The 23,412-nt window shown below is 42.4% G+C and overlaps 1 protein-coding gene across 1 annotated transcript in view; it reads right to left on the bottom strand.

Moving 5' to 3' along the window:
- Positions 1 to 4,585: 4,585 nt before the first annotated feature.
- Positions 4,586 to 23,412, bottom strand: part of mlf1 (myeloid leukemia factor 1) — a gene marked incomplete at both ends in the record, with an annotated part of 40,644 nt that continues 21,817 nt past the window's right edge. Inside the window, 5 exons of the mRNA XM_080732058.1 lie at positions 4,586 to 4,621; positions 9,010 to 9,333; positions 18,490 to 18,686; positions 19,691 to 19,850; positions 22,700 to 22,828. Coding sequence (XP_080588184.1) covers positions 4,586 to 4,621; positions 9,010 to 9,333; positions 18,490 to 18,686; positions 19,691 to 19,850; positions 22,700 to 22,828 — 846 coding nt within the window. The remainder of the gene's footprint in view (positions 4,622 to 9,009; positions 9,334 to 18,489; positions 18,687 to 19,690; positions 19,851 to 22,699; positions 22,829 to 23,412) is intronic.

Here is a 23,412-nt window from a genome sequence, read left to right on the forward strand (position 1 = left end):
GGCCCGCGGGATGATATTTAATTACTATTAGAACTGGCCCACTGGCCACTGGTACATTGCACATGCAATGCCTGGGATTCGAACCAAGGTCTCCCGCATGAAAGTCCAACATCTTACCCATCAGACCAAAGGGATATCCCTATGGACTGGGGGAGATATTAGACTTTTGATGCAAGGCAATGAGTCACTCTGTTACACACGCACCACCATAATACTACAAGTCCCACAATGCACCACTAGCCGCGTTTAAATAAACATTGAACCAGTCCGGCCTTCGACTTGTACCATTTTTAAAACTTTGGTCCCCTGTGCATTTGAGTTTGACATCCCTGCCGTAGGAGGAGGCCTAAAGAGGGGTGAGTCTAGTATCTCCCTCGTTCCATAGGGATATCCCTTTGGAGTAATGGTTAAGATATTGGACTTTCACGCGGGAGGCCGGGTGGGGAGGTTCGCATCACCTTCGTTACAACAGCAACAAATTTCCACGGAGCAAAAAAGTGTGTTATTTAGCTCTGGTGTCGAATTTGGTGGCTAACAGCTGCCAAAGCCCTCTCTCTCAAGCAAGCTAACAGGAAAGAGAGAGAAAGAACGTGGTCAAGTGATGAGCAGTGTCTCCTGTGTGCGCACTACATGTGGAGGACGGCTGCCTGCCTGCTGCTGCCAGAGGTGGAAAAAAGTACTTGAACTTCCTACTTAAGTAAAAGTATGGTTTATGCATGTTTGCTTCCCTGTATGTGTGACTGTGTGAGTGACCAAGTCAGAGTTGGTTTATAGAACAGTGGAGTTCATGGGGCCACATTAACTACAGGACTGCTCCTGTAGTTAATGAAATGCAATATGGGCCTAATGTTATGACAGCAGTTGATTGTTTATTTACAATTCAGTACATATATATTTTTGTATACATGTATCTCACATTGCCATAAAATAACATGTCCACAGCCGAAACTCAATAAAAGCAAACATAAAACCATTGAATAGACTTATTCGGTGCAATGATATGTGCTGATTCAGAGCCCAATTCATGGGATGATAACTTGGGGATCGGGTGCACCAACAGACACATTATTTTCCCTGATTATCAGTAATGCACCACTTAAGAAACATTAATATACCGGTAGTTATTGAATTCCCTGAGTTCAGCAAACTGTTGTAATCTGCATGGGAGCAGGGAGGTGCTGGCTATTGGGAAAAGCGGGACAACTCCCGAACGGCCGGTTCATTAGGAAAAAACTAAAACTAAAATGTTGGCCTTCGTTCCATTTTGGGGGCTGGGTGGCCAAAGTAAATCGTCACTGTCGGGCAGAAACCTTGTATCTCCAAGTTTCAAATTCGTAATTTTTTTCACAAAGCAAAGTCCTGCTTCATCATACAAGGCCGTCGCACAAAAGTAGTGAAAACAGCAGATCTACAAGCACACAACGTCTCGCACCACGGCGCGTTGTGTGCTTGTAGATCGGCTGTTTTCACTAGTTTAAATCATTTTTAAAATGATAAATACAAAACAAACGGTTTTGGACATACAAGGTTTCCACCCGACAACGACGAAATATAACTCATGTAATTGGCCCACTGGCTTGTCACTTGTCATGATCTGAAATGGCAAATCTTTGAGTAGCAGCAGCGCTATGGAGAGAGATCTCTCTCTATAGCGCGCAATGAGGGGCCTCTCCAACTCTTTTTCCCGGGCTGAATCAGGGGCCCAGCACGTCCCTGCATGGGAGGGAGGGAGACAAAGCAATAAAGGGTGTGAGCCGCGCATCAGGAAAATAACAGAAGGCTGAGATACTGTTGTGAGACTGACCCTTGTCCCACTGTAGTGTGATAAGACCCATTTTATAACATTTAAGCTCATCATCATCATCATCCTTATTCCTGTGTACAGGGACGTGCTGGGCCCCTGATTCAGCCCAGGAAAAAGAGTTGGAGAGGCCCTCATTGTGCGCTATAGAGAGAGATCTCTCTCTATAGTGTTGCTGCTACTCAAATATTTGCCATTTCAAGATCATGACAAGTGACAAGCCAGTGGGCCAATTACTGTACATGAGTTATATTTCGTTGTTGTCGGGTGGAAACCTTGTATGTCCAAAACAGTTTGTTTAGTATTTATCATTTTAAAAAATCATTTAAACTAGTGAAAACAGCCGATCTACAAGCACACAACGCCTCGCGGTGCGAGGCGTTGTGTGCTTGTAGATCTGCTGTTTTCACTACTTTTGTGCAACAGCCTTGTATGATGAAGCAGGGCTTTGCTTTGCGAAAAAACTTGAAAATACAAGGTTTCTGCCCGACAGTGACAATTTACTTTGTTGGCCGCCCAGCCCCCAAAATGGAACGAAGGCCGAATTTTTTTTTTTTTTTCTTTTTCTCTAATGGCCGGCCTGGACCGGCCGGGAATGAACCAGCCGTTCGTCCCGCTTTTCCCAATGGCCAGCACGTCCCTGTTCCTGTGTGGTATTTGTTCTGTTCTGTTTGTATCTGTGTGTAGACGGCACCCGGGAGCAGGTTGGGTTATCGCCCAAGCCTGTGTCTTCTGTGAGGAAGAAGCCCAACAAACCCACGGTTAGACCTTTAGGAGGGCCATTCAAGCCGCAAGCGGATCCTGCAGCACCACCGTGGGCCAGGTGGAGCCTGCAGTACCATTGCCACGGCTCAAGAATCCACCGCTCCTGAATGAAATGTCTGGTGCTGGGAATCTGGTGCAACGCAAGGGTCCTGGACGTGGTGAGAGCAGGAGAGGATCTGGAGAGACATAGGAGGGGCCCGGACAGGAGTAAATCCACAGAGCCTAGTCCTTCCAAGCGCAAAGACTTCCTTTCCTAGTCTTGGCAGAGTAGTTCTGGAGTGGTGGAGTGAATGGTCCTGTCTTTCCCTAATGGGACTGATCGTGGGTAGCTACTGGGACGTAAGTCGGGACTTGATCAACCCCGGCTGGGTCACCCAGGTGAGGGGTATGATGTTGCGAGACCCGAAACCCCGATGAGCTTGGGCTACATCACTGAGGATACGTCCCAGGTGCATCCATGCGATGTTTTTTCGTTATGTTCTGAATAAATGTCATGGAAGTAAAGATGTGATTCATCCTGTCTGGAGAAATGTTTAGCTTTGGCAGTTGTGAAATGTTTATCTTTGGCAGTTGTATTGACATAATACAGGGTCAGGGTCTGACAGGAGATATAGCAGGGGTCTTCAACGTTTTCAGGCCAAGGACCTCTTAACTGAGAGAGAGATAAAGCTGGGACCCCCTCTACATGTTGTATAAGTGCGTTATGCAGATTTTCATCGACTCGTTTGACAGCACTGTCCTGAGTCTATGTTGGATTCGTGTTAATGTTTGTTCGGACATTTAGCCGCTTCAATTGGCGATACATAGTGAACCTGACCTTTCACTCTGTATTTGGTCTGGTCTTTTTGACCTCTACACCAAACCTCAAAATAGCCGATCTACAAGCTTGTAGATCTGCTATTTGGGCTAAAGTTCTCCTCAGAATAGGGATACGAGGGTTAAAAGTTTTTAATATAAAATAATTATCCTATCACACAAGGATTTGGTGGCCCCCCCTGTAGTAACTGTGAGGACCCCCTAGGGGTCCCGGACCCCCTGTTGAAGACCCATGCAGTATAGTACACGTTTGATCAGTGAGTGTGTGTGTGTGTGTGTGTGTGTGCGACTGTGCGTGCACGTGTGTGCATGCACGTGCAGAGAGTGAAATACACCATCACCTCCTCTGTCCTTTCCATGGTCTTTTGGGATTATTTGCCAGCAGAGTTTTGAGCTCTTGCTTAATGGCCTTGTTGGGTGCCTGAGCAATTCCTGTGAGCTCCACTCGCCTGGGGTTAAACACACAGTTCTCCTCCAAGCCACTCGGTACGCACTTCAGGCCACAGTCGGGGGGCACCCAGGCCGTGTTGTACCCATGCGAGTTCCAGGTGTACTGCAAGGGGTGGTTGTCTCGGTCGATGCGTTTGACGCGGCCTACGTGCACGCGCAGCTTAAGAACCACCTGATCAGTGCCATCAGAAGGACTGCCATCAGCCTGCAGCGGGTATCGCTCAGCCTTCTCAGAATCACGGCTGACATAGACTCCAGGCCCCAGCATGCCATTGGTCGACTGGCGAAAGCCATGGACGACGATCCTGCGTGCGGCGGCGACCGTGGTGCCATGGTACATGGTGTAACCACCATCGGGTATCGGCTGGAAATCTGCCATTGTTTGTCACGCGCTGGAATGCCACAGGCCTAAGAAAACAGAACAATGTTGTTGAATAAACTAATAGTAATGCATTCTATTTGTAGCACACTTTATATTTGTGACGGATCTCAAAGTGCTACATTCAAAAGGTCAGAGAAACAAAGCTAAACACATTGAAACGGACCAAAGAAACCTGTATAAGGTGACCTTAGAACAGTGCACAGTTTCACACCTTGTTTAATACAAATCAGAAAAGCATTAAAAGCATCTGATAAAAGGCAGATTTAGCCCTATATGTGTTTTGGTCTGCCTCCTTTAATGGCTCTCGGGAATGCCATCCTACTACAATAAGAACACAGAACAATGCTGTTGAATAAACTGACAGATTAGTCTCAGAGTCCACTCTGAGAGTGGGCGAGGTCTATGAGCTGGAACCAGGCAAACAGATTAGCACTGACAGATTAGAAAGTCTTTCTCTCGCTGTTTCGCAAGCCTGGAATGAGATGAAAGTAATAAAAGCCATGGTCAGGTGAACAAAGGGAAATAATGGTAAATCGTGTACTGTATGTCATTAGGTTCATACAGGATACAAAAACAAGTGAAATTGATACAGACAAAGTTGGAACTGCAGATGATAAATGAGTACACGTTCCTTGATGGTTTCCTGTGGAAATAAGCTTAGTCTTTTCTAGGATCTCCTTTTAGTAAACCTTGTACCAGTGAACTGTACCGTCATGAAACTGTACCTTTTCCTATGCAAACTTATAATAAAGTCTTCAATCAATCAATCAATCAATGATTGGATTACATTTGCAACCTATCTGAAAAGGTTTTTTGTTTTCTTTACTAAAGAGCTGGATATACAGTACAGGGAGACCAGACCCCTGTTGCTGAACATACTATATTAATGTTTACTCAGAATATAGAGATTCACCTTAACGCAAAATGTATTTCAAGTTCACCGTCCAAAAAATGTCTGGGTGCTAAGTGTGCTTTCATTATATATTTTAAATATGTAACTTTACATTATTATTTTTGTCATTTGCTTTAGCAGCATTTAGATAAATCCCTTGTATTGTTCTAAAATAATAAGAGGCAAAAAGACTTGAGTTGTTTTTGTTACAAGAGACCAGCACTTAGCATGCTTGCATTTTGATATACTGTGTTAACATTTTAAAGCCTGTCTAGACCGTATTAATATGTTATTCACTTATTGAGGAGAAAGAATATATGACAAGAATTGTGTGAGAATTTTGTATGTCACTTACGGTAGAGAAACAAATGACTAACATTTCAGTAAGATTGCCCTAAAATATATAAGTAACAACAACAGTGGGACATAACTGTACGTACCTGCAGTTGTATTTGAAGTGAAGTCTTGTGAAGGAGTTAACTCACAAAATAAGGGTTACCTAATTGTGGGAATCCAGAGAAATGGTTCACCTCGTATCTGACCTAGTCACTAAGTTAGTTATACAAGAATAGTTTCACTTTTACTGTGAAACGTGGACCGTAATGCAAGCCTACTTTCATTTTCACTTCTGCTGCACTGCACATGATGGTGAAGTACAGTACAACAATATTTGCACTCAGTGGCGTCAGTTCAGAAAAAGGTAAGGTATGGCAATATGACTGGTGTCTTGCACGCGCGCGAAGGCGCGCGTGCAAGACACCAGTCATGTTGCCATACCTTAGCAACATGATACATTTATTTTAAAAAGTACATTCCATTTCCCCCCCCAAAATTTCTATGGTTTCTTGGGCTGGATATGGCAGTCTGGAACAGTTGTTCAAGTGCGGCTAAACTTGCCATAATATAGTAAACGTGCCACAATTAACAATAATGAATTGCACCTGTGCAGCTGACCTGCGGAACCTGGGAATATACTATTCTGTCAAGATGGGGATAATAAAAGTGTGGAGAATATAATTATAATACCTTGTTATATTTAGCATTTGAAGTTATTTTAATGTAATTTAACAACATAACCAGCACAGATAGACAAAGAGACATTCATGGATTTCTATTTTAAAGTAACTTGTATTCTCCCCCCTGGACCCAGGGTATGGCAGCTGCATACCCCTGCCATACCCAATTGACGCCCCTGGCTGCACATGATGGTGAAGTAAAACTATATTTGCACTGATTAGAGCAACATGAGTAGAATTCGCATTTTCTCTGGCCCAAAGGTACCTCTTGTATGGCCTGTTTTTCTAACAAGGAGAAAAGAAAAATCTCCTAAATCATTTCCCCACTTCGCTGTCGCTAATGGAAATTATATGCACAGGGAAATGGACAAAATATCACAGCTGACAAAATAGAGAGTTTCAGAATTGCTGCAGCTAAAGACAGAATAGTACTCTGGAGGAATTGTATCAAAATCTGGGACTGGGAACGCAATATATATAATATAGTTTTGAAAACTTTCAATGATCCTCTGCATGTTTGGCACAATTTATCTCTGTGAGCAGACTTTCTGTAATCAACATTCATACATCCAAACTGGGCTCACAGATGACACAACTAAATGAAATTATGAAAGTTACAACTGCTCAGAATATTGTACCTGATGCTGAAGTTATTGTAAAAACTGTATTTTTTTTAGATGTTTTGAGCTTGAGACAAGGTAATGTGTTTCACTTCAAATTGATTTTTATTTGGGCTCCTTACATTTGAAAAACCTGATTTTGGACTGACCCGATGAGGACTCCCATCTTTGCCATACCCTGGCTTTTGCTGAACTGACACCACTGGTCAAGTGATGAGCAGTGTCTCCTGTGTGTGCACTATATGTGGAGGACGGCTGCCTGCCTGCTGCTGCCAGTGGTGGAAAAAATACATGAACTTCCTGGTTTATGCTTGTTTGCTTCCCTGTGTGTGTGACTGTGTGAGTGACCAAGTCAGAGTTGGTTTATAGAACAGTGGAGTTCATGGGACCACATTAACTACAGGACTGCTAATGATGAAAAATGAAATGCAATCTTGTTATGACAGCAGTTGATTGTTTAGTTACAATTCAGTACATATGTATTTTTGTATACATGTATTATACAATCTCACATTGCCATAAAATAACATGTCCACAGCTGAAACTCAATAAAAGCACTTAAACTTAATCTAAATTGATTAATTGTGGGATCACTGCACATCAGTAGAACAGATATTATCATAGAGAGAATACAAACACAAAACCATAGAATAGACTTATTCGGTGCAACGATATGTGCTGATTTAGAGCCTAATTTATGGGATGATAACTTGGGGATCGGGTGCACCAACAGACACATTATTTTCCCTGATTATCAGTAATGCACCACTTAAGAAACATTAATATACCGGTAGTTATTGAATTCCCTGAATTCAGCAAATAACTGTTGTAATCTGCATGGGAGGGAGGGAGACAAAGCAATAAAGGGTGTGAGCCGTGCGACAGGAAAATAACGGAAGGCTGAGATACTGTTGTGAGACTGCCCCTTGTCCCACTGACACTTTTGAGCAGTGGTAGACCGCTCCATAGCTTGGCCGTGTGTGTATCCGTGTATGTATGTGTATGTAGCCTGAGTACCAGTGGGTGACCAGAGAGGGTGCTGTTGAGGTGATGTTGGGTGCTGTTGAGTCTAGCCTGAGCATCAATTGCACTGATTTTTTGAGCGGTGGTAGACCGCTCCATAGCATGGCCGTGTGTGTATCCGTGTATGTATCCGTGTATGTATGTGTGTATGTAGCCTGAACTACCACTCAGTGACCAGAGAGGGTGCTCTTGAGTCTAGTCTGAGCATCAACTGCAATACTCTCTCTCTCTCTCTCACACACACACGCGCACACACACACACGCACGCACACACACACACACACACACACACACACACACACACACACACACACACACAACCACCGCTCAGTTCACACGGGTGTGATTTTTTTTATTTATAACATTTAAGCTCATCATCATCCTCCTTATGCCTGTGGAGTATTTGTTCTGTTCTGTTTGTATCTGTTCCGAATATATTTCATGGAAGTAAAGATGTGATTCGTCCTGTCTGGAGAAATGTTAGGTTTGGCAGTTGTATTGACATAATACAGGGTCAGGGTCTGACAGGAGATACAGTATAGCAGGGGTCTTCAACGTTTTCAGGCCAAGGACCCCTTTAACTGAGAGAGAGATAAAGCAGGGACCCCCTCTACATGTTGTATAAGTGCGTTATGCAGATTTTCATCGACTTGTTTGACTGCACTGTCCTGAGTCTATGTTGGATTTGTGTTAATGTTTGTTCGGACATTTAGCCACTTCAATTGGCGATACATAGTGAACTTGACCTTTCACTCTGTACTTGGTCTGCTCTTTTTGACCTCTACACCAAACCTCTTTGCAGAAAATAGCTGATCTACAAGCTTGTAGATCTGCTATTTGGGCTAAAGTTCTCCTCAGAATAGGGATGCGAGTTTTTAATTTAAAGTAATTATCCTATCACACAAGGATTTTGGTGGCCCTCCTGTAGTAACTCTGAGGACCCCCCAGGGGTCCCAGACCCCCTGTTGAAGACCCATGCAGTATAGTACACGTTTGATCAGTGAGGGTGTGTGTGTGCGCATGCACGTGCAGAGAGTGAAATACACCATCACCTCCTCTGTCCTTTCCATGGTCTTTTGGGATTATTTGCCAGCAGCGTTTTGAGCTCTTTCTTAATGGCCTTGTTGGGTGCCTGAGCAATTCCTGTGACCTCCACTCGCCTGGGGTTAAACACACAGTTCTCCTCCAAGCCACTCGGTACACACTTCAGGCCACAGTCGGGGGGCACCCAGACCGTGTTGTACCCAGGCCGTGTTGTACCCATGCGAGTTCCAGGTGTACTGCAAGGGGTGGTTGTCTCGGTCGATGCGTTTGACGCGGCCCACGTGCACGCGCAGCTTAAGAACCACCTGATCAGTGCCATCAGAAGGACTGCCATCAGCCTGCAGTGGGTATCGTTCAGCCTTCTCCGAATCACGGCTGACATAGACTCCAGGTCCCAGCATGCCCTTGGTCGACTGGCGAAAGCCATGGACGACGATCCTGCGTGCGGCGGCGACCGTGGTGCCATGGTACATGGTGTAACCACCATCGGGTATCGGCTGGAAATCTGCCATGTTTGTCACAAGCTGGAATGCCACAGGCCTAAGAAAACAGGACAATGTTGTTGAATAAACTCAGGCCTTAGTGCTGGCAGATTAACAAGTATCTTTGTCTTTCTCGCCGTCATATAGCACGCCTGGAATGGGTTGTGAAAGGAAAGTGAAAGGGATGAAATACATTTATATATTGTTAATTATTTCTCAAAATCAAAACAATTGCCACGGACACATTTGTCTGTGTAGCCTACAGATGTTGGTGACGTTTTGAATCTGTCACACAGCCCTTGAGACTATTAAGAGCTTCCCTTAATAAAATCTCAGCTAAAATCTCGGTTTGCAAGATTTACGGAAGTACAAACACTGTTGAGAGTAGTCATTATGAAAGACAGATATCTACTAAAAGGAAATTTTGAGCTATAACAATTTGCGATTTACAGCATAACCCCACCTGTCACGCTTGGAGCTGTGGCGATCTCAGGAAGTAGTTATGAAAGTTCTCACCTGTACCACCCATTCTGGGATATAATGACATCAGATTAAGGTAAGAAAACGGTTACTCTGGAATTCTCCTTTAACCTATGTGTGGTGCCATGGTACACGGTGTAAACATGCCGGTCTGTGGGGGCCTGAGATCCGAGCAGTTGTTCCAGTAGATGAATGGATCTCGGGAATGCCATCCTATTACAATAAGAACACAGAACAATGCTGTTGAATAAACTGACAGATTAGCACTGGCAGATTAGAAAGTCTTTCTCGTGCTGTTTATCAAGCCTGGAATGAGATGAAAGTAATAAAAGCCATGAACGTATGGTCAGGCGAACAGAGGGAAAGAATGGTAAATCGTGTATGTCATTATGTTCATACAGGATACAAAAACAAGTGAAATTGGAAGTGGTGAACCAAGTACAAACAAAGTTGGAACTGCAGTACACTAAATGTAAGATGATAAATGAGTACACGTTCCTTAATTGGATTACATTTGCAACCTATCTGAAAACATGTTTTTTCTTTGCTAAAGAGCTGGATATACAGGGAGACCAGACCCCTGTTGCTGAACATACTATATCAATGTTTACCTTCACCTTTAACGCAAAATGTATTTCAATTTCACCGTCCAAAAATGTCTGGGTGCAAAGTGTGTTTTCATTATGTATTCTAAATATGTAACTTTACATTATTATGTTTGTAATTTGTTTTAGCAGCATTTAAATTAATCCCTTGTATAATTCTAAAATAATAAGAGGTAAAAAATACTTTTTTGTTAAAAGAGACCAGCATGCTGTACTGTGTTGACATTTTAAAACCTGTCTAGACCGTATTAATATTTTATTTACTTATTGAGAAAGAATATATGACAAGAACTGTGCGAGAATTTTGTATCTCACTTACTGTAGAGAAAAAAGTGACTAAGATTTCAGCAAGATTGCCCTAAAATATATAAGTAACAACAGTGGGACATAACTGTACGTACCTGCAGTTGTATTTGAAGTGAAGTCTTAGCAGGAGTTTGACTCACAAAATAAGGGTTACTGAATTATACCTGATTGTGGTAATCCAGAGGAATGGTGCACCTCGTATCTGACCTAGTCACATAATGAGTTAGTTCTAAAAGTATAGTTTCACTTTTACTGATGCATATGATGGTGTGTTAATCCCAGTGAAATGTGAACCTGTGCCTGACCTATTAATAGTCACATCATCAGTAAGTAATGCAAGTCTACTTTCATTTTCACTTCTGCTGCACATGGTGAAGTACAAATTTGCACTGATTAGAGCAACATGAGTAGAAATGGCATTTTCTCTGGCCCAAAGGTACCTCTTGTATGGCCTGTTTTTCTAATAAGGAGAAACTGTAAAAGAAAAATCTCCTGAATCATTTGCCCACTTTGCTGTCGCTAATGGAAATAATATGCACAGGGAAATGGACAAAATATCACAGCTGACAAAATAGTGAGTTTCAGAATTGCTCAGCTAAAGACAGAATAGTACTCTGGAGGAATCATATCAAAATCTGGGACTGGGAACGCAATATATATAATATAGTTTTGAAAACTTTCAATGATCCTCTGCATGTTTGGCCCAATTTATCTCTGTGAGCAGACTTTTTCTGTAATGAACATTCATACATCCAAACTGGGCTCACAGATGACACAACTAAATGAAATTATGAAAGTTACAACTGCTCAGAATCTTGTACCTGATGCTGAAGTTATTGTAAAAACCGATGGGCAAGTGCCTCTGAGACCTTAGTGTCAACCCCTGTTGGGGTTTAGTAAAGTCAACTTTATTTATACAACTTAAGTGGTTAATTAAACAGGAGCAACAGAAGAGGAACACATGGCGAAACAAAAGGTTTATTTTTATTTTCCGATGATCTTCCATGATAGCATGGAAGATGTCATCTTAAAAGTTGAAAATCTACATGAATAAGAAGACGAGATACACAAGCTTCCTTCGTCTCCAGAATTGGTGCAGTGTAGCATTGATTTCATCAGGTGAAAAACAAGAGAAAGCAACATAACATAACAATATAAAAAGGGTACCATTATTATCTTTTTTTTCTCATTTACAATGATTACAGCAGATAAAGTACAAAATCTAAAACAAAAGGCACTACACAGTATAATTACAAACAGACCATTTAGATAACTGCCTAAGAGCACTCTGGCGGATGAGTCAGTTTTAGATGAATACATTTGTTTCTTGTTGATTCAGTCTACAAAGTAGGTGAAAAGCATACCTTATGAAAGCATATACATTTGTATGACATGGTGATACACATTTGATTTATATATTATATCAGGGGTCTTCAACGTTTTCAGGCCAAGGACCCCTTAGTTGAGAGAGAGATGAAGCAGAAGCAAAACCTTTTCATAGATTCCATATAGTTTCATCGTTTGACAGCACAATCGTCAGTGTATTTTGGATTCATGTCAATTTGTGTTTTCAGATATTTAACCACTTGAACCGTCAATACATAATACACTTGACCTTTCACTTCTGTACTTAGTGTGCTCTTTTTTCCCCTCTACACCAAACCTCTTTGCCGAAATAGCCGATCTACAAGCTCACAACGCCTCGCACTGCGAGGCGTTGTGAGCTTCTAGATCTGCTATTTTTGGCTAAAGTTTTCAGAATATAGACACTATAGGTAGGGTTCAAGTGGTTAACAGAAAAAAGGAGAAAAAAAGTTTCTATCACACAAGGATCTGGTGCCCCCCCCTGTAGTAACTCTGAGGACCCCCTTGGGGTCCCGGACCCCCTGTTGAAGACCCTTGTATTATATCATATATCATATATATTATGACTATATTATATTACTATTATATATATTATTTATAATGACTTTCAGCCATGTAATCATTTTCAAATTACGTCTATATTCACACTAGCTTATGTTTTGTTTTAATCTCTTTAAAGGTATGGATATGGGTTTCAATGCCATAAGTCCACATTAGTACTACTGCGCCCTCTAGCTGTCTATAGCTGCGGTGTATGTAATGCCTAATTTATACACTTGTTTTTAGTAGATCTTGTAGATCTGTTCTTGTCAGCCAGCAATACTGCGCTGCCAACAGGCTTTAAATCAGAATTTAAAGCTGCAATCCCTACGTTTCTTGTCAGGGACGTGCTGGGCCCCTGATTCAGCCCAGGAAAAAGAGTTGGAGTGGCCCTCATTGCGCTCAAGGATTTGCCATTTCAGATCATGACAAGTGACAAGCCAGTGGGCCAATTACATGAGTTATATTCCGTTGTTGTGAAAACAGACGATCTACAAGCACACAACGCCTCGCACCGCGTGCTTGTAGATCTGCTGTTTTCACTACTTTTGTGCGACGGCCTTGTATGATGAAGCAGGGCTTTTAGTAGGGCAGGAGAGAGGGGTCTACCAGCACCCCAATGACACTTTTTTGAAACCTGTTTTTTTTGGACCGTTATGATGTCTAGTTATGATTTCTGCTTGTTGCCGTCGCCAACTAATGTCCCATGGGGTTCATTTTTAACCTTTTCTCACAACTATTCCCAATCTGAACCATACAATGGTCATAACAGAAAATGCCATAACGCTTGATGTAAACAACCTACAGGGACAAATGAACACACTTTTCTATATGATTTTGACCCAGGGAATTCATTAAAGTGGTTATTTTTTACATTTAAGCACATCTTGACCCTATTTCAGGACAGAAACGGCGAAGAATAACCCAAAAATGTTCAAAACACGTCTATACTTCTCTTTGTACAGATGAATTAAGGTGTATTCTTTTGATACCACAGGTTTTTTAGGACCCTTATGATGTCTAGTTATGATTTCTGCTTGTTGCCGTGGTCAACTAATGTCCCATGGGGTTCATTTTTAACCTTTTCTCACATATCCCCAATTAGTGTGGGGATTTAGGGGAGCAAATGCTAATTTCGTGCAATTTTGACTTAAAGCGTGAAATTTTGCACAGATGTAGCCCAGGGCTTGCTCTAATGATTTAGCTAGGGCGCCCGAGTCTGCGACCTTCGGGGTCGCCACAGCGGTCAAATCAAGTTGGGCTTCCATTGACTTTCTATACAGGAGGAAAATACCCAGAAAAAGATTTTTTTTCTGGGTATTTAAGGAGGATCTGAGGGGTCTAACTAGGGGTTTGTCATGATGCTGAATCCATTGCAGGCATTTGTTTTGCACAAAAAACATTCTGTGGGCTAGAAATGGCCTCAGAAAACAATACACGTATGGGTGAGTATTCATGTTAGTCGGAGGCCTTAGGGTTTTTTTTTTCTGTGCTAATCAGTCTAAAAGTTCAAAATTTTGCACAGATGTAGCTCAGGGCATGTTCTAATGATTTAGCTAGGGCGCCCGAGTCTACGACCTTCGGGGTCGCCACAGCACCCACATAACTCTGAAAAGTGATGACTCATCACTTTTCATCACTAAAGTCGATGGGAGCCCAACTTGATTTGGCCGCTGTGGCAACTCCGAATGTCGCAGACTCGGGCGCCCTAGTTAAATCATTAGAGCATGCCCTGAGCTACATCTGTGCAAAATCTTGAACTTTTAGACTGATTAGCACGAGAAAAAAAACCCCTAAGGCCTCCGACTAACATGAATACTCACCCATACGTGTATTGTTTTCTAAGGCCATTTCTAGCCCACTGAATGTTTTTTGTGCAAAACAAATGCCTGCAATGGATTCAGCATCATGACAAACCTCTAGTTAGACCCCTCAGATCCTCCTTAAATACCCAGAAAAAAAATCTTTTTCTGGGTATTTTCCTCCTGTATAGAAAGTCAATGGAAGCCCAACTTGATTTGACCGCTGTGGAGACCCCGAAGGTCGCAGACTCGGGCGCCCTAGCTAAATCATTAGAGCAAGCCCTGGGCTACATCTGTGCAAAATTTCACGCTTTAAGTCAAAATTGCACGAAATTAGCATTTGCTCCCCTAAATCCCCACACTAATTGGGGATATGTGAGAAAAGGTTAAAAATGAACCCCATGGGACATTAGTTGACCACGGCAACAAGCAGAAATCATAACTAGACATCATAAGGGTCCTAAAAAACCTGTGGTATCAAAAGAATACACCTTAATTCATCTGTACAAAGAAAAGTATAGACGTGTTTTGAACATTTTTGGGTTATTCTTCGCCGTTTCTGTCCTGAAATAGGGTCAAGATGTGCTTAAATGTAAAAAATAACCACTTTAATGAATTCCCTGGGTCAAAATCATATAGAAAAGTGTGTTCATTTGTCCCTGTAGGTTGTTTACATCAAGCGTTATGGCATTTTCTGTTATGACCATTGTATGGTTCAGATTGGGAATAGTTGTGAGAAAAGGTTAAAAATGAACCCCATGGGACATTAGTTGGCGACGGCAACAAGCAGAAATCATAACTAGACATCATAACGGTCCAAAAAAAACAGGTTTCGAAAAAGTGTCATTGGGGTGCTGGTAGACCCCTCTCTCCTGCCCTACTATTTGCTTTGTGAAAAAATGTACAAATTTGAAACTTGGAGATATGAGGTTTTCTGCCCGACAGTGACGATTTACTTTGTTGACCGCCCAGCCCCCAAAATGGAACAAAGGCCGACATTTTATTTAATTTTTTTCCTAATGTCCGGCCTGGACCGGCCAGGAATGAACCGGCCGTTCGGGAGTTGTCCCGCTTTTCCCAATGGCCAGCACGTCCCTGTTTCTCAAACCTGCTTCTCTCGGGGTGGGAGGCCAAACTTCCACTGTACCTACCGACTCCGCCAAGACGGAATCCACACGTAACCAGGGATCTACCCTGGTTAATGAGCTTCAGACAGCGCTACTTGTCAACTAGTAGGTGTCCTACTGCAGTGGTTCTCAACCTTTTCAGGCTGCGACCCCCAAAGTAATCATATTTTAACTGGGGACCCCCCCACCCTGACAAGCACTAAGAGTTGAGGCATTACATTTTGTATAACACGGTTCTATTGTGAAAATAGCAGATCTACATGCTCACAACGCCTCGCAAACGCGAGGCGTCGTGAGCATGTAGATCTGCTATTTTCACCATTTCTGCCTCTAATATTTGTCAATTTGACCAATGTTTAATTTGTCATTGTCGATTGTCAAGTATTAAAAAGTCCTTAAATTGTCACTTTAGAAATGTGCATATACGCTCTATACACTTAAGTTTTATGGTGGTTTGTTTACTGTCGAGTGAGAAAACTATCTGGGGGACCACCCCAAAATAATCTGGGGACCCCTCTGGGGGTCCCGACCCACAGGTTGAGAACCACTGTCCTATACAGTATACCCGACAGCACGGTCTAAACGTTTCAATGGAAAACCACCGCCGACCACTGCATATCATCTCTTTTCATTCAAATACGTTCTGGATTGTTAAAGGTGGTGTTGTATTGTGAAGGATATTGGATATGGATTGATGTTAACAAAGTGGTAGCTTTTGCGTGTGCGTGTGTGTGTGTGTGTGTGTGCGTGTGTGTGTGTGTGTGTGTGTGTGTGTGTGTGTGTGTGTGTGTGTGTGTGTGTGTGTGTGTAGGATGGATGTTGTCAACACAGTTTTATTAGCCCAGACTGAGACACAGCAGGTTTATTTTTACTGCTTTGTCACTCCTGATCCGTTCACATGGAGGTCACTGGAGTGCGCTTGTTTCTGTCCCTCAGCCTTTGGTTTTGTTCGTTCTCTGAAATGAATGAATGAATAAATACATTAATAAAGGAGGCATTAAACATCAAGAAGAAACTCATATCAATCTATACTTGTATTTGTTCGGTTTTTCCCTCCGCGTTTAACACAATTCAGCCCCTATTGCACGAATAGCAAAAATAGGGAACAAAATAGCAAGAATAGCCAATCTACGTGAACTTGTAGATCAGCAGCTATATATATCACTATTTCACTTTTCCTTTGAAAATGTGTGAAAGTATCATTTTAATGTAACCTATCGTCGTTGTCGGGTGGAAACCTCGTATCTCCAAGTTTCAAATTTGTATGTTCTTTCGCAAAGTAAAGCCCTGCTTCATCGTAAGGCCGTCGCACAAAAGTAGTGAAAACAGCAGATCTACAAGCACACAACGCCTCGCACCGCGAGGCGTTGTGTGCTTGTAGATCGGCTGTTTTCACTAGTTTAAATCATTTTTAAAATGAAAAATGCAAAACGAACGGTTTTGGACATACAAGGTTTCCACCCGACAACGACGCTATAATGACGTGCCAAACATAGGGATGCCATGCAGGATGAAAGTGGTTGGGTAACAACGTTGTGGCCTGGATTCTTGACACAAAGGGTGAGGGTGAATGGAACTCTGTCTGAACACGTCTACTTTCTATTAATACTGTATATCCTCTACACCGGGGGTCTTCAACGTTTTCAGGCCAAGGACCCCTTAGTTGAGAGAGAGATGAAGCAGGGACCCCCACAACCTGTTCATAGATTCCACATAGTTTCATGGTTTGACAGCACAATCGTCAGTGTATTTTGGATTCATATCAATTTGTGTTTCCAGATATTTAACTACTTGAACCGTCAATACTTAATAAACTTGACCTTTCACTATGTACTTGGTGTGCTCTTTTTCCCCTCTACACCAACTACGTTATACTTGAATCAGTAATATGTAGTAATATTACTGTTTTGGAAATTGTAATAAGTGACTGGGTAACGTAATGATATCACAACAATGAATCACAAGTAACGCGTTACTGCCTAGCACCGGTGTGTTTGTGTGTGTGTGTGTGTGTGTGTGTGTGTGTGTGTGTGTGTGTGTGTGTGTGTGTGTGTGTGTGTGTGTGTGTGTGTGTGTGTGTGTATTTTTTCTAGATTGATATTTCTATGCAATTGATGTATTGAGGTTGACCTTGCTTATTGTAAATCGCTCTGGATTAAGAGCGTCTGCTAAATGCCTGAACTGTACACTGTAAACTGTGTGTCAGTGTAAAATGTTTGTCTAGATGGATGTCTTGTAACCTGAACCTGAACGTGAACCTTAGCCTTGTGAGTGTTCCTTTCATGTTTGTCATTTGATCTTAAAGCACTCTGCTGATTAAGACCTGTCTTCACCACACTGCGTTGGGATGGAGTTATGTGCCTTCATAGTGGGAGGGGGCTTAACCCATCAAGACTGGGAATGCATTATTTTGTGCTTTAACTATTGAAAAATAGCAGATATACAAGCTCACAGCGCGGCACCGAGTGCCGCGCTGCAAGCTTGTAGATCTGCTATTTTTTTTAAATCGCGGAAATTTGTGCAAATCTTTGAATATTATTTCAAAACCTTCTAAGGTTCTTTTGAAAAACCTATGTTTCTATGTCAGTGGTGCTCAAACGTTTTCATGTCAAGGACGCCCAAAATGCTATGTATTTGGCCGCGGACCCCCATCTCAAAATATTTAGCGCCAGGGACCCCCCAGAAGCAAAGTTTGAGTTACAAAAGTTTGCTTAAAAATACATATATTCAAAGATTTGCACACATTTTCACGAGTTTTCAAAAATAGCAGATCTACAAGCTCGCAGCTTGTATATCTGCAGCTTGTATATCTGCTATTTTTCAATAGCTAAAATAAAATAAATAATTAAGGCCCCTCCCCCACCTTGGGCCCTAGTAACTCAGTCCCACTTTCCTACCCCTTGTGACGTCCCTGCACTGAAGGCCTGTCTTCGCCACACAGCGTTGGGATGGAGTTATGTTCCTGCCACTGACCTGTAGGGGGCCTAGCTGCTGAGGGCCGGCCAGGGCCACATACAGCACTGACCTGTGGGCCTGCTGGGGGGGGCCGGTGAGGGCCGCCCGGTGGACCGCGCGGGGTTGGGGGGGCGCCTGCAGGCGGGGCAGCGGGACGGACGACTGGAACTTGGACACTTCACGCTGCCACTCGTCGTCAAAGGACTGGGCTTCAGCTGGAGGGGGGGGGGGGGGGAGAGGAGGGGGGAGGTCACGGGTCAGGGTGTCAACTTAAAAGCAACATAAGCCTGGGAAACCAGTCCTTGTTTTACACAGCGTAGGGATTATAGAAATGGCAATCTGGCCAGCCATCGTCAAAGAAACAGGAAAAACAGAGTCCTCTCTGTTTTGTTCCTGGTAAATGGTGTATTTATATAGCGCTTTTCATCCAAAGCGCTTTACATAGATTGTGCATTACATTCAGCCATTCACACACACATGCATACAATACAATTAAGTGTTCGGCGTCTTGCTCAAGGACAATAACTCTGGGGGAGCATAGCCTGTTACATAAGTACTGACTGAGGTTTGGAAACCTCACAATCCATTGTCCATCTCAGTGGTTCTCAATCTTTTCTTTGACTTTAGTTTTTAAATATTTTTTATTTTCTTAAAATATTTAAGGAACCCCCCCCCCCCCCCCCCCCCCCCCAAAAAAAAAGACAGATATTTTCTCACGACCAACAGAAATGTCCCGAACCATAGTTTGGGAAACAGTGTATTAGATTACACAGACAAAACGGGGAAAAAAGTGTATAGGCTATGGGGAGGAAGTTCTTGACTAAAGCACCATTCCCACCGGCCACTATAACTATAAAGATAACTATAACTATATTTTTATATATTTTTTTATAGTTGGCGTGAACACTGCCATCGACTTGTCTTCGAACGATCATTAGTGTGAATGGCCCTTAAAGGACCACTTCACCTCTGGGAAGTATTTCAGCTCGCAACAACTGGTCATATGATGCAAAATGCATCATATGAACAGTTGTTGCATGCTTAAATACTAAAATATCTAAAAACACAGATTAAACACAAAGAATAACTCAGGATTGTTTTGATCGTGTCCCAAACAACAATAACATAAGATCTGGTTGTCCCAGAGGTGAAATGGTCATTTAACTCTTAGCTGTACATTGTAATGAACACAAAGTTCAAGTTACAGAAGTTAACATACATTCGTCCAGGTTCTGGAAGTCCTGGTTGAGCTCCTTCTCTCCGGTCTTGTTGTTCTGCTTCCTCTCCACCACGTGGCCTCGGTCCTGGATGTGGTGGCCGATGGCCATCTTCTCCAGACCGCTCTCTGAGTCCCTCAGAGCCTGCCGGGTCTCCTTGATCTGGACGAGACGTGGTGGGAAGTAAAGGAGTAGTTGATTCGTTGAAAATATGTTATTAGACGAAACAGAACAGTACAAGTATAGTCAATACAATAAAGAAATTAGTACAGTAGGCTACAAGTACAGTTAAACACCCTGCTTAAAAGGAACATCCCAAATAAGTCCTTTTACAGTCGGAAGTCACCCTCAAAATGATTTCTTTTTTCCTTTTGAGTACTCATGCCATGGAGACTTTACCCCCATTGATTCCGGATGGCGAACAATGGGGGTACATTAACTATAATATATATTTTTGTCTTAGGAATGCAAAAAATACAAAAAAATGTTATTGAACTCAAGTCTCCATGGCATGATCAATCAATAGAATTTTTTTTCATTTTGGGGGTGTACAACTTTGTATTTTTTTTTTTTTTTTTTTACTTGAGTGTTTCACATTTTCAGCACTTCTAGATACTACATCTCAGAGGAAAATAAAGTGCTTTTCCTCCGCTACAATCATATGAAAACTTTAGTTAGTAGTTACTTTGTAGATTTTCATTATTATTGCAAAGCATACATCACCCACTTCAGCCCTATATACATTTCGGGAATTTGAAAATAGCCGATCTACAAGCTCACAATATGCGTTGCAATGCGGCTCAATTTGTGAGCTGCTATTTTCTAACGTTTTTTATATATTTTAAACATTTGAAAATGTGTGAAATGGGACATTCTGCATAATGAGTACTTTCTACTTTTGTACTTCAAGTACATTTTGATACCAATACTTTTACTCAAGTAACTTTTGAATTCTGGACTTTTACTTGTAACAGAGTATGGGTGCCCTCACACCAAAATACCTATGAGAGTGGAATCCGCGTTCCGCCAATGCATTTCAATGAGAATGGAGCGGTTTCATGCCAGTAGAGGATTTCTGCAAAAACCGCTCCACTCTCATTGAAATGCATTGGCGGAACGCTGATTCCACTTTCATAGGTATTTTGGTGTTTAGTCTGCATTGCAGTATTGATACTTTTACTTAAGTAAAAAATGTGAGTACTTTTTCCACCACTTGTGAAAGAGCCATCAGAACATTGCTAATTTCGTTGACGAAAAAAGTTTTCTTTTCACTGACGCGAAACTAAATGAAAACCAAGCTATGAAGACTAAAACTAAGACTAAATCTATTGATAATTGTGTCAACAAATAAAACCTAGACTAAAATGGACTAGTGGAGAAGAGATCCAGTAGAACTAAGACATTCCAGTCATTTTATGTTAGGTTGCACTCGGGTGTTGCGCTCTGAAAATAGCCAAACTACTTGTAGATCGGCTATTTTCAGCATGCAACAAAGCGTAAAATCTGACATTACAACGTGTGCCAAAATACATTTTTGTCAACAAAATCAACTGTGGATTTAGTCGACTAGAAGTTCTAGAACTAGACGAAAACTAAAACTTTTTTAACTACATTTTATTTGAAAGACTATGACTAAAATTAAATGCTGTCAGAATGAACACTGCATCAGTAAGGGGCCGACAAGGAGACAGATGGCCAGTCAAACCCATGCACACTCCTTTGAAGTGTACTCAAACTTTGAAGTGTGCTGTAAATTGTAATGTCACACTCACGCACATGCAAACGCACGCGCTCACGCTCACGCACACGCACACGCACACGCACACGCACACGCACACACACACACACACACACACACACACACACACACACACACACACACACACACACACACACACACACAGCTGTGATGTAACACAGTATAGTATGTCTGGTTATGACAGTGCAGCGGTTCCCAAACAGCCACTCTTTTTTTATGGGTAACCACAGTGGATCCACAGTGAGAGACTAATATATCGTCGTTGTCGGGTGAAAACCTTGTATGTCCAAAACCGTTCGTTTTTTATATCATTTAAAGAAATGAACTAAACTAGTGAAAACAGCCGATCTACAAGCGCACAACGCCTCGCACCGCGAGGCGTTGTGTGCTTGTAGATCTGCTGTTTTCACTACTTTTGTGCGACGGCCTCCCTGATGAAGCAGGGCTTTGCTTTGCGAAAAAACATACAAATTTGAAACTTGGAGATACGAGGTTTCTGCCCGACAACGACGATATTTTAGCTTGTTTTGTTTTCCCAAGCTTTGTTTTTGTTTCATTTCCTAATTGTTTGATCAGCTCCTGTTGTGTCTCCTCATTAGCTTTTTTGGTTTATATGCAGCTAGGCTCAATATTTTCTGTTTCTGTTTTTTGCCTTCAGTTTTATTTATCTAAGTTTCAGTACAACATTTTTGGGCCTTATTATTTTGGGTCAATAAATCACCTTAACAACAAGTCGTTTTCTGGTTTTGTTTGTTTATGGGCACACGGTTCCTGTCGAAGCTCAGCCTCTTTCCGCAACTTTTAAATGGTTTGAATTAGGGATGGGACGATATGAGAATTTCATATCACGTTTATTGTGACCAAAGAAATCACGATTTACGATATTATCGCGATAATCCATATATCCCCAACATCCATTATCCTGGGGCGGAAACTTTGCCAAAAAAATAGCAGATTTACAAGCTCTAGCTTGCAGATCAGCAATTTCTTGGCAAAGAGATTTGGTAGAGAGTGAAAAAAAAAGACTATATCAAGTACTTATACAGTATTATAAGTACGTTTTACCAATAGAGGGTTTAAATGGCAAATAAAAGGTGAATTGATCCCAGTGCATGACGGAGGACGATATCACAACAAATCAAATCTCTGCGATGCGATTATCGCTTATCGTCCCATCCCTCTAGTTTGAATATTGTGAAGAGGTTCCAAGCTCAAACAACGTGTCCACACAGTGCTGTACGGCTGTACGTACCCCTCCAGGGGCGCGGCGCGTCTGCGAGGAGGCCTGGAACACCTTGGGAGGCCCGTTCCCCACCTTGGAGTAGGTCATCACCGACGACGAGCTGAACGAATGAGAGTTGGAGTCTGTAGACGGGCTTTCCTGGAGGACACACACACACACGCACGCACGCACACACACACACACACACACACACACACACACACACACACACACACACACACACACACACACACACACACACACACACACACACACACACACACACACACACACACACACACACACACACACACACACACACACATTTGAAACGTTTATGTATGACCACATGAACAGAAGTACAAGGATGCCTCGTACAAAGGTCATAAACAATGACAGTGCAGTCAGACAATATGAAAGAACAGCCAGTTACAAAGAGCCTAAACGGCAGAGCATTGTTACATACAGTATAGTTGACATACTTGTCAGACACAGCGGACATAAATCTCACACGCATGCACGCACGGACAGTCGCACGCACGCACGCACGCACACACACACACACACACACACACACACACACACACACACACACACACACACACACACACACACACACACACACACACACACACACACACACACACACACACACACACACACACACACACACACACACAAAGACAGATACAAAGACAGATACAAAGACAGCACACCCAACGCGATTAAAATGAGTGGCAGCC

Source organism: Nannobrachium achirus (genome assembly GCF_963921795.1).
Source record: "Nannobrachium achirus genome assembly, chromosome: 8".
NCBI classification, from domain to species: Eukaryota; Metazoa; Chordata; class Actinopteri; order Myctophiformes; family Myctophidae; genus Nannobrachium; species Nannobrachium achirus.